The following is a 12,798-nucleotide window of genomic DNA, read 5'->3' as shown; positions in this document are numbered from 1 at the left end:
ATAAAGGAATTGGAAAAAAACAACAAATTACCCTGACTGATGGTTATAATTGAGTAAAATGGCTGTGTCTGATGGTCTTATTTTGGCAGTCTGCTAATGAACATCTTACGCCCGAGCTATATGAATAACAAGCACGAGCAAGAGAATAAACATGAAAGCAGATCTGAAGCTAAAAGTGATCTGATCCTTATGGGGCACTCATTTGTATCTTTTAGAGCACGCAGGGGAAGACTGGTGACTGGAGAAGTTACATTTATTAAGGGTAAAAAAAACTCAGTATATATTCTTGGATATGGTTGTCGAGTGATAATTATCCAGGATTGCAGGGACCACACTATATTCTCATGGTGACTCCTTAGACAGCATATATACACAGCTTAATCAGACCCGAACCTTCCGCAAACTTCAACTACAGCCATGCTTCAGTACTGACCGGAGACCTAGCTAATGGGCTTAAACTCCCCAATCAGGTCTCTGATGTTGTCTTTCCAATTTCAAAAGATATCTTCACATGTAATTTGTACAGGTGGCTTTTATTTCTTCTACTGGCTTGTACTGTTCTCTTGGAAATTAAAAATCATATACTCCATTAAGGCAAAGCTGCAAGTTGTCCCTTCTGTGTTTTGCAAAGGCTTATGGGGGTCAGTCATGGGATTTGTGACCCAGGTAATATCTTCAAATGCTCTGAACCTAATGTTCTTTCATTTTGAGATATAGGCACCGTTATTGTGACAAGGTACAGAGAGCTGTGTAGAGTAGACAGAGGCACTCATACAAGATGAAACAAAACTGCAATAAACCTTTGAGTATACATAGCCAAATGTTGCTGCAACATTGTTAAGTGGATTATTTAAATCAGCATTCACACCAGCAGTTGTTGTAGTGGCAAGATCCAGTGTATTTCTGATGGGGTGAACCCAGTGTAAACCATGTACATAAGCAGATATATGTTTAAAATAATGGCTAACCATGCCTCCTGCAAGCCACGCTAGGAGTTATTCCAGGTTAATGAATTGTAGACAAATTTATAGGCCAGCAGGGAGAGCCAGCAGGATACTAGGTTTTGCAGGAGGAGGAGACACTACCAGTGATACCACATCACAGATCATTAGTACATCAGCTAGAGTTCTGGGTTCTGTCCAACAGAAAGGAGACAAGAGGTCACCATTCCACCACCTGTAATATCATACATTATTTACAGATTAGTAATCAGGAAGAATGGTGAAGTCCTAAGGCTGGGGAAGGGACAGGTATGATTTATGATGGACACATCAGAGCACAGGAAGCCCATTACTCTTAGCGTTACTCCTCTTCCCACTGCACACTCAGCACTCCTTTCTCTCTTCACTACAACACATTACTCACCTTTTTCTTGCGGTCACGGGATCGACTCCTTTTCTTGCGGTCTGATTCCTCCTTCTCCTTCTGCTCCGCCAGATTCTGTGCTTCCACATCCTTGATCTTTTTCAGTTGTTTGGCAGCTTGTGCCATCCTGGTGACCTGTAATCTCCCGCTTTGCTGTCAGGGGACCCTCACACAGTTACGGGGGAACAAACAAACCCCAAGTTGGGGTTGATTATTGGTGCCACTTAGATGATCCTTCTAATAAAAGCCAGTGTGTCACAGTATGGACAGGAGTGAGGGCCAGCTCCCCGGGCAAGTCAAAATGCTGCAGGAGATAGTCTTCTGTTATGACAGGCCCATATCTATAAAAATAACAATACAATACTTATAACTAACAATATAAAAATACAATACCTATAGCAAATGCAATATATATATATATATATATATATATATATATATATATATATATATATATATACACAACACTTATAACAAATACAACAAATCCAACAATATAAACAACACAATCAGACAGACACAAAGACTATGTCTGGAAAACAAGAACTATCATATTCCAGAGATGTAAAAACGACCCTGTATGCTGAAGATGTATACACAATACTCTTACATATACACTGTCAGAAAATACAGTGTTTGCTACTAGACAAATAATGTGCACAATACTGATAATCACAACTCTCCACCTGTCCTAAACAGTGTGGCCTTTTACAAACACATCACACACTGCGTCCTGCAGAGTCTGCCCCGTTGGGACACAAACATCTCTCTACCCATCACACAAGCAGCTCACAAGCACTGCAGTGGTAAGCCTGTCTCCTTCTATTAACGACCCCTTCTCTCTTTTCATGTTGCCCCCCCTCACATACCCACTTTCTTGTACCCCTGCTCCTCACTCTTGATAATAACTACCCTTTCTCTGCATCTCTACCTGCTCCTGCCACATACATCTGCCGCTTACCCTGAGTCTGCACACATCCCAGCTCTTCCACCATCCATCTCCCATCCTCACTCACAAGCAGCCTTCTCTTCCCTAGTATCTCTCTCTTACCCCACTACCTGCAGTCTAACCTTGTCTGGGGATACTGTTCTATCATCACCTCTCCAGCTGTCCTCACCCCCCATCACCAATGCCTGCCGGGCAGAATTTCCAGCACATAGCTCTTTTCTGCTGCATGCAGTTCTAGCCACTTATGTCCTGACCCGTTTTTATCTCTCTTTCATCCCACAAGGTGCAACACCCAGTACATACCTCCACTGCTTCCTCCCCTCTATCTGTCTTTGCTGTGGTAATACAGCATCCTGCGGGCTGCGTGCTGTCCCCTCACACTGCAGTGTTGCTGATGCAGGCGAAACACATCGCTTCCTCCTGCATGCTGGTCACCTTCCTGCACTCTCTCCCCCCCGTCTCTCTCCCTCTCCCCCTTTCAGCAGAAGGATGGTAGATGCACAGCCTGCATCTATTGCTTCCTCTGTATGTGTATGTCTGGAGACCGTGGGGATCTGTATGAGGTTTGCATGTTTAGCTCAATGACTACTTAAACACATGCATTATGTGTGTGAGGAAAAGTACATGCAAACATGTATCTCACATATGCTAAATGATTGTGCATTATTACTCTAATACTCCAAATCTGTTCATTTCTTTTCTCTAACCGAACACGACTATGCTTTTATATTACCCTCTCTCTGCCCAAATCTCACATGGTCATCTGCACCCGCACTGTATGTACTGTGTGCTGGGTCTGGACTGGCTTATAGTCTGCAGGATCTCAGAAGAAGGGGACAAGAGTGAGAAGGGACAGGGCAAGTCTACAGTAAGAGAGAGGATACAGAGATAGATGGAAGGGGGATACTATTAGTGAGGATACAGAGATAGAGGGAAGAGGGGATAATATTAGTGAGGATACAGAGATAGAGGGAAGAGGGGATAATATTAGTGAGGATACAGAGATAGAGGGAAAAGGGGATAATATTAGTGAGGAAACAGAGATAGAGGGAAGAGGGGATAATATTAGTGAGGATACAGAGATAGAGGGAAGGGGAGATGATATTAGTGAGGATACAGAGATAGATGGAAGGGGGATACTATTAGTGAGGATACAGAGATAGAGGGAAGAGGGGATAATATTAGTGAGGAAACAGAGATAGAGGGAAGAGGGGATAATATTAGTGAGGATACAGAGATAGAGGGAAGGGGAGATGATATTAGTGAGGATACAGAGATAGAGGGAAGGGGGGATAATGTTAGAGAGGATACAGAGATAGAGGGAAGGGGGGATAATGTTAGTGAGGATACAGAGATAGAGGGGATAATGTTAGTGAGGATACAGAGATAGAGGGAAGAAGGGATAATATTAGTGAGGATAGAGAGATAGAGGGAAGGGGGATAATATTAATGAGGATACAGAGAGAGAGGGAAGGGGGGGTAATATTAATGAGGATACAGCGATAGAGGGAAGAGCGGATAATATTAATGAGGATACAGCGATAGAGGGAAGAGGGGATAATATTAATGAGGATACAGAGATAGAGGGAAGGGGAGATAATATTAATGAGGATACAGAGAGAGAGGAAAGAGGGGATAATATTAATGAGGATACAGAGATAGACGGAAGGGGGATAATATTAGTGACGATACAGAGATAGATGGAAGAGGGTATAATATTAGTGAGGATACAGAGATGGAGGGAAGGGGGATAATATCAGTGAGGATACAGAGATGGAGGGAAGGGGAGATAATATTAGAGAGGTTACAGAGATAGAATGAAGGGGGTCAATATGAGTGAGGATACAGAGATAGAGGGAAGATTGATAATATATGTGACTATAAAGAGATAGAGGGAAGGGGGGATAATATTAGTGATGATACAGAGATAGAGAGAGAGGGTAATATTTGTGAGAATACAGAGATAGAAGAAAAGGTATAATATTAGGATACAAAGATAGAGGGAAGGAGATAATATTAGTGAGGAAACATAGATGGAGGGGAGGGGGACAATATTAGTGAGGATACAGAGATAGAGGAAAGGGGGATAATATTAGTGAGGATACAGAGATAGACGGAAGGGGGATAATATTAGTGAGGATACAGAGATAGAGGGAAGTGGATAATATTAGTGAGGATATAGAGATGGAGGGAAGAGGGGATAATATTAGTGAGGATACAGAGATGGAGGGAACGAGGGATAATGTTAGTCAGGATACAGAGATAGAGAAAAGGGGGGATGATATTAGTGAGGGTACAGAGATAATGGGAAGAGGGATAATATTAGTGAGGATAAAGATATAGAGGGAAGGGGGTAATATTTGTGAGAATACAGAGATAGAAGGAAGGGGGATAATATTTGGATACAAAGATAGAGGGAAGGAGATAATATTAGTGAGGAAACAGAGATGGAGGGAAGGAGGGGGATAATATTAGAGAGGATACAGAGAGAAATGGAAGTGGATTATATTACCTACAGATACTTAGAAAAATTGAACAGAGGATAATTTTGGTATGGTTACATATACAGGGGCCAATTGAATTCGGCCATGTTATTCTAGGTATAACGCGGTGCTAATAGTATGACCGTTAATATGGTAATTTGCAAGCAAAAATCAGCATTAGTTTTACCATACTAGCGGTAATACTGCGCACTATTACTGTAGTAATAGTGCGCAGACCATGTTATTCCTAGAATAGCGTGGAGATAAATAACAAGAGATAAATTGTGATGGCCAGATGACTCAGTCATAGCATCTCCAAAAGGGAAAGTCTTGTGGGGTGTTTCCAATATGCAGTGGTCACACTGGAACATGGAACAAAGAAAGTGGTCTGGTGTGATGAATCACGTTTTCTTTTACATCATGTAGACAGCTGGCTGGGTGTGCGTTGTTTACCTGTGAATGAGATGGCACCAGGGCTCACTATGGGAAGAGGGTAAGCCGACGGAGGCAGTGTGACGCTCTGGGCAATGTTCTGCTGGGAAATCTTTGGTCCTGGCCTTCATGTGGATGCAGTTGCGGATCCAGGGGGGCGAGCGATCGGTGCAATCAGAGCAGCCTGCCAGCACACTCTCCCTGCCTGTCTCTGCCGAATGTACCTGTACATAGTGTGCAGCCGCAGGCAGCCTTAGCTATCAAAAAGAGAGCCAGGACTAAATTGCTCCCCCCCCCCCCCCCCCTAAATCGGTAAAATTATATTCCAGGTTCGCCCTTGTGTGGATGTTACTTTGACACATTTCACCTACCTCAATATTGTAATAAATTAAGTAAACCCCTTCATGGCAACTGTATTCCTGTCACGACTGAGTATAGTGTATCTGCTATCGTTGGCACTACTCGGAGGAAGGTGCGGAGTCTAACATGCCCCTGGACCCCCGCAAGGAGGTATGGACTCAGCTGCAGGGAACACGCATGTCGCGGTCCTTCCACGAGTCAGTTAGCGAAGCACGAGAGAAATGTCAGACAGGCCGGTTCAACAACGGTGCGGGCAAGGCAGGTACACAAGGAAAATCCAAAGGGGTAGTGAGTCAAGCCGGGTCGGTAGCGTTCTGGCAGTGTGGTACAGAAGGGAGATCCAAAAGGGTAGTCAAGGCAATCCGGGTCACAAGGGTCACAGGCAAACGGCAGATAATCAGGAGGTAGGCAAAGGTCAGGAGACAAGTTATCATAGGTAAACTGGAAACGCTGGAGGACAGGTAGACCTGAAACTCTGGCACTGGAAGGGAGCACTAGGAAGGCTTATATAGTACCATTGACCAATTGGAACCCAGCGCTGAGCGCTGTCATGATTAGCGCCTAGCGCGCTTAGCATAGCGTCCCGTTGCTAGGCAGCGGGAACGCTCTGTGGGCAGTAACCGGCGGCCGGAAGTGATGCGTCTGGTTGCTAGGATACAGGCGGACGTCCTGGAGATCGCGGGTGGCGCCTGACAATTCCCTGGTGACATTGGCCTCTTTCAGCAGGATAATGCACGCTGCCACACTGCAAAAATTGTTCAGGAATGGTTTGAGTAACATGACAAAGAGTTCAAGGTGTTGACTTGGCCTCCAAATTCTCCAGATCTCAATCCGATCCTGCATCTGTGGGATGCTTGAAAAACAAGTCTGAGACATGGAGGCCCCACCTCGCAACTTACTGTTCTTAAAGGATCTGCTGCCAACATCTTGGTGCCTGATGCCACAGGACACCTTCAGAGGTCTTGTGGAATCCATACTTCGATGGGTCTGAGCTATTTTGGCGGCATGAGGGAAACCTACACAATATTGGCAGGTGATTTTAATGTTATTGCTGATCTGTGTATCTATCCATCTATATGTATATATATATGTATATGCATACATATATCTATCTATCTATCTATATATATATATATATATCTCCCTCTCTCTCTCTCTCTCTCTCTCTATATATATATATATATATATATATATATATACATACATATATATATATATATATATATATATATATATATATATATATATATATACTGTATATAGATAGATAGATAGATGGATAGATAGATATACAAATTTTAAAGGAAGAGGTGATCATATTAATTAGAGTGTTAATGTAAAAGAAGAGGGGGTGGTGGTAGTGAGGATAAAGAGATAGAGTAAACAGGGTATAATATTAGTGAGGATATAGAGATAAAGGGAACAGGGTTATTAAGAGACAGAGGTTTAAGTCAGTCAATTGAAAATCAATGACTTTAGTTCCTGGTATAGAGAGTTGGGAAAACAGAGAAAACAGAGAGGAAAAGGAGGGAGTTAAAGAGTACAGAGAGGGGGTAAATGGGACATAAAAGAAGAGGCAGAAATATAAAGGATGGAGGGAGAGTGTCAATATAGAGAATGGAAATAAACAAATGAATGTGGTAGATTGGAGACAAGGATGTTATCTGGATGGGGGGAAGGGTCATCTAAATCATTGACTAATATACCTGCAACTATGTTTATGTACTATATATCTGGATAGTAGATTATGTATGACATTCATTAAAGTAGATAAAAAGATTGATACTCCCATGTATAATTCAAGATAAAATGGGAGATAAAATGCTCCCATATCTGATATTGTGCAAAAAGGAGAGAAGTCATACTTCTGTGTATAGTATATCCATGTACTACATGTATTATATACAGGACAGCATGCAATTCACAACTCTTAAAATATTCTTCCAGACAGGATACATGGTAAAATAATAGATATAATGCTGTCATAATGGTTACAGAATTGAAGGAGAAATATGATGCTATTAAAGGTTATAGGTACACCACTACCACATATAATGCAGGATTAATGGAGAGATTTAATAATTCTATAAATACAACCAGATTAAAGGAGAAACACATAATACTCATTGTCTTTCCTCCTCCCAGCCTCCCATCCCACCATGACCTCTCCATTGTCGTTAACAACACCACCATCTCCTCTGTCACCCAACTCCGCTGCTTGGGTGTCACCCTTGACTCCTCTCTCTCTTTTGCCCCCCACATTCATTCTCTTGCCAAAGCCTGTCGCTTCCAACTACGCAACATCGCCCGCATCCGTCCCTTTCTCTCTCAGGAGGCCACCAAAACCATCATACACGCACTCATCATCTCCCACCTGGATTACTGCAACCTCCTCCTCACCGGCCTCCCCCACTCCCGTCTCTCCCCCCTCCGCTCTATACTCAATGCGGCCGCAAGACTCATCTACCTCTCACGCCACTCCTCCTCTGCCTCCCCTCTCTGCCATGCCCTACACTGGCTCCCCTTCCCCTACAGAATTCTTTTCAAACTCCTCACCACCACTTACAAGGCCCTCTCCCAGTATACTGCCCCTTGTATCTCTAACCTCCTCTCCATTCACACTCCCACCCGCTCCCTGCGCTCAGCCAATGACCGCCGCCTCTCCTCCACTCTGATCACCTCTTCCCATTCCAGAATCCAGGACTTTTCCTGTGCAGCCCCCCTTCACTGGAATGACCTCCCTCGCTCCATCCGCCTCTCTCCTACTCTGTGCTCCTTCAAACGTGCACTCAAAACTCACCTCTTTCTCAAAGCCTACCAACCATCCACTTAACCCCCATCTCCTCCACTCATTCTCCCCCCCTCTCTCCCATTCCCTCAACTGGTTCCTCTTGTGCCGGGTCTGTTTAACCCTCCCTTAGGATGTAAGCTCGCATGAGCAGGGCCCTCTTCCCTCCTGTCTCCTTACCCGTTCTTCTGCTCCGTGTCTATTGCATCAGCCTGCCTGGAGTTTCTGTAGTATTGGTACTTTTGTTTATTGTTCTGTACTGTTATACCCTGTATAGTCTACTGTTTGTACTGTGTACGGCGCTGCGGAAACCTTGTGGCGCCTAACAAATAAAGGATAATAATAATAATAATAATAATAATAATAATAATAATAATAATACACCAGTAAAACACAAGATACATGGACAAATACTATATGGCCAAAAATATGTGGACACCTGAACATCACATCCATAGGTTTGTTGGACATCTCATTGCAAAACTATGGCCATTAATATGGAGCTGACCCCCCTTTTGCTGCGATAACAACATCCTCTCCTCTGGGAAGGATTTGCACTAAAATATCATTGTAAGATGTATCATTAAGATTTAGCCCCAGACCATTATTCCTCCTCTACCAAATTTTACAGTTGGCAGTGTGCATTTGGGTAGGAAGTGTTCCCCTGCATTCCGCCAAACCCAAATTTGTCTGTCAGACTGCCAGATGGTGAAGTGTGATTAGTCACTCCGGAGAATGCATTTCCACTGCACTGATATATATAAAAAAGAGGCATAATCAGCCTTTCATACCATATAAAAGGAGATATATAGAATAACTATCACAAATATCACACTCCCATATATAATACAAGATTAATACAAGATTAAGATTAATGAGGCCAGGAATAATTGGCATCTGGGGAAGTGTAAAAAAATGAGATAGTTTAAAAAGACCTCATACTTCATGTAAAATAAGAGGAAGTAAGAACACTAAAAGGCTAATTGCAATTAGCCACATTGACCACAGTATTTTATTTTAACCGTTTGTTTCAGCATGTAAACTGTGCACATGGTAGAAAATAAAAAAACATATCTGTACAGGAACCTAAAATGTTAAGCTTAGAAGAAAAATAAATCAAATTTATCCTAATATTAGCAAACAAATCCAGTTTTCTATACTACACGTAGGGAATGGTGTGGTTTTGCATGTTTAAAACATGAATTACTGAGCTGTACTGAACTTTTCCAGCGTATAGTATTATGTACAAAATACTGTATCTGCGTCATTTTTGTGGTGCAAACTCACTAACTTGATTAGGGGACTATTAAAAAAAGTATATATTGCGGGAAAGTGTACAATCAAGGAATGTAAAATGGGTATTTGACTGTATGTGATGCAAGTATAGATGTAATACTCCCACAGGTATGAATAAATCTTTCTTTAGTTTAGTATCTTTAGGTTAGTGATTTTTTTTCTCTTAAATCTTTTTATTTGCATTTTGCAGAACAATAAAATCATCATCATCATCATCATCACCATTTATTTATCTAGCGCCACTGATTCCGCAGCGCTGTACAGAGAACTCACTCATATCAGTCCCTGCCCCATTGGAGCTTACAGTCTAAATTCTCTAACATATACACACAGACAGAGAAAGAGTCTCTAGGGTAAATTTTTGATAGCAGCCAATTAACCTACTAGTATGTTTTTGGAGTGTGGGAGGAAACCGGAGCACCCGGAGGAAACCCACGCAAACACGGAGAGAACATACAAACTCCACATATATAAGGACATGGTCGGGAATTGAACTCATGACCCCAGCGCTGTGAGGCAGAAGTGCTAACCACTTTGCCAGCGTGCTGCCCATTTGTCATGAACACGCTCCCAGCTGCCATGACTTTGGGGTGTTCGCTGTATGAGGTCACACACGATTTCAGCCCGCAGTCTCTCTACCTATCACACAGTTTACAGACCTACGGAATCGCCCCCAACACAGCGCTCTCACACCCCCAGACGCTTCAAGGTTCAGCCACCACCTATTGGGTACGGGCAATAGGACCCCAATATACTGTCCCACACTGGCACACAGGCTTCTAGTTCCACAAACTAACAAGACCCACACCAGCACACCCAGGTTTAACTCTTCACACCTCCAGACTGTTACATAAATGTAAATATAAGCACACACAGCTTGTTAATCAAATGTATCAACAAATCACACACTGGCATTCTGGTCGAGCAATCTGTCTCTTCTAAACAGGCAATAGATTCTTTAGAGTATCAAGACGCAACTTATTAAATTATAGATTTAATATACAAAAATACAGGGAATACAGATAACAAAAATAATGAATAACAATAAAATATAACAAAACAATCGTCAATAAGACACAATCGAACAGAGACTATCATTTATACACAGCACTGATGAGATATAGAAAAATAGTATGTAATTGATAAACAGTGTTTATATAGTGTCTGTATATTAATTTACTCTCCTAAAACGTACAAAACTAGTAAACAGGAATCAAAATAAAAAATGAAATGAATAAAAGCTAAATAATTTCTGCAAAACATCATATGTAGGTTAAATTGGATAGATCACATTAAGCAATAAATATAGAGCTCCAGTCTCACTTCGATATGAAGCTAGTTCACTCATTACCTGTGGAATGGGAGGTCGTAGAGGCAAAAATGGCAAGACATATATAGGGGAGGGCTGGAAAATTTAAGGGGCAAGACTCGCCTATTAGGAACATTTTAAAGAAAAAAAAAAATGCAGGTGGTCCAGTGACCCAGCCCAAGGTAGTCCACTATGGGACCAGCCTGGGGTGGGTAGATGCTCCCCTGCCCCCTAGCCCAGCCTGCCCCTAGACATGTATACAAATGTACATACACAATCAGTAGCACCATGAACATACTCAGCATTTCTTTGCAGTGTTCTTCAGAAAGAGGTCAACAAATCACAAATAAAGAGGAGCCAATCATAACGAGAGTTGAAAGTTTAGGTGTCTTCACCAAGTTGTGTGTAATGAATCCAATTAGTGGATTAAAATACCTTTATAATACTATCCTGCGTTTTACTGGTCAGCATTTCTTTATATGGTCCCCATTTAGAATAAGATTTAGGTTAGTAATTTTTTTTAACAAATATAAGGATAATACAACTACCCATGAAAACACTGATGTTGCAGGGTTTTTTTTTTTTGGTGAAGACAATTTAATCACCACATTGTAAATGACCTGAAAATACTGGATCCTAAGGTAGTTCTACTTTGTGGTGCAACTCACTGGGTCTCACCAGCCAATACAGGAATATATAGGTGTTTACAATGTTCACAAGTAAAGAACTTACACAGCACATAACAATGAGGATTAAAGTTTCAGGGAATGTGGAACCCAGTGTTTAGTTCTCTGGATTTATACATGTATATGTTAGGTTAGGTTATGTTTTTATCAGTGTCCTGAACAGAGGAAGCATAGTACTAGTATAGTCAGATTTATTTATATTTTCCTGTGCATTCAGTTGCCGGGTCCTTACTATTTATGTACTATCGCTATAATTCCTAACACACTGTAAAAGAAAGAAAATCAGGACAAAAAATGACCTATTCCCAGATCTGATTATCCCACCATCAATTAATTGTGATTAAAACACAATACTGCCCAAAATAGTACGTTTCACCTCCCTATATGGGCCAGTGTGTTGTAATGATGTAATTGTATACTTTATTTGATATCTGTATCAAAAAGAGTTAGGGTCACCGAACACTCTCCTCGGCAGCTGCTGGCTCATATATCTTGACTAGCTTAGGTATCAAGACCAAAATAGAACCTACAGGGAGGACTTTGGACCCTGGAATCGTAGGGGACCCATTGCTATGGGTCAATAGCCTAGCACTTCTAGTGATCAGATAGGCACATGCTAGGTAACGGGATGCTATAGGAAGCTTCGGCAGTGTCCTGTGACGCTACGCCACCAGCACTACTCATTGGGGCTCTCCATCTATTTAAAGCTGACACTGGTACCATGCAGGTCTTCAAGCTCCAGCTGTATTCTACTTACCTCCTAGTGACCTGCAGATTCTTGAGGATGACCTTGGCTTCTCTCCTGATGCTTTTCGGATCCTCCCTGTTGGCTGTTTCTGATCACCTGTATTTGACCTTTGCTGCTTGACTACTCCTCTGGATCATCCTTGTGTACTTCTGCTGACCGCACAGTATCCACCCGGCCTGTTTGACTACCCTCTACTCTCCGTTGCCTCGTTGGTGGCTCTGTTGGAGGACCGCGACTTGCGCGCCTTCCACAGAGAAACCCAAAGTCTCTTGCGAGGGTCCTTGTTGAAGACCAGAGTTATGTTAGTCCTTCCAGAGTAGTGCCAACACCAGCAAGTAAACTTCAGTTCCATTATCCTGTGACACTATTGTTCTTAGTATGT

The 12,798-nt window shown here is 42.2% G+C and overlaps 1 protein-coding gene across 4 annotated transcripts in view; it reads right to left on the bottom strand.

The window, feature by feature from the left end:
- ANK1 (ankyrin 1) overlaps positions 1-2,712 on the bottom strand; it is a 174,130-nt gene extending 171,418 nt beyond the window's left edge. For all 4 annotated transcript variants that reach the window (XR_012691194.1, XM_075207083.1, XM_075207085.1 and 1 more), the window contains exons 1-2: positions 2,618-2,712; positions 1,366-1,706 (exon numbers count right to left, since the gene is read on the bottom strand). Coding sequence is in view for 3 of the 4 variants with exons in the window: in XM_075207083.1 (XP_075063184.1) it covers positions 1,366-1,491 (126 nt within the window). In the remaining variant the exon portion in view is untranslated. The remainder of the gene's footprint in view (positions 1-1,365; positions 1,707-2,617) is intronic.
- Between the last annotated feature and the right edge of the window lie 10,086 nt (positions 2,713-12,798).

This window comes from Mixophyes fleayi, chromosome 4 (genome assembly GCF_038048845.1).
Source record: "Mixophyes fleayi isolate aMixFle1 chromosome 4, aMixFle1.hap1, whole genome shotgun sequence".
NCBI lineage: Eukaryota > Metazoa > Chordata > Amphibia > Anura > Limnodynastidae > Mixophyes > Mixophyes fleayi.
Note: the sequence above shows the minus strand (reverse complement) of the source record. Positions and strands in the feature narration are given on the sequence as shown.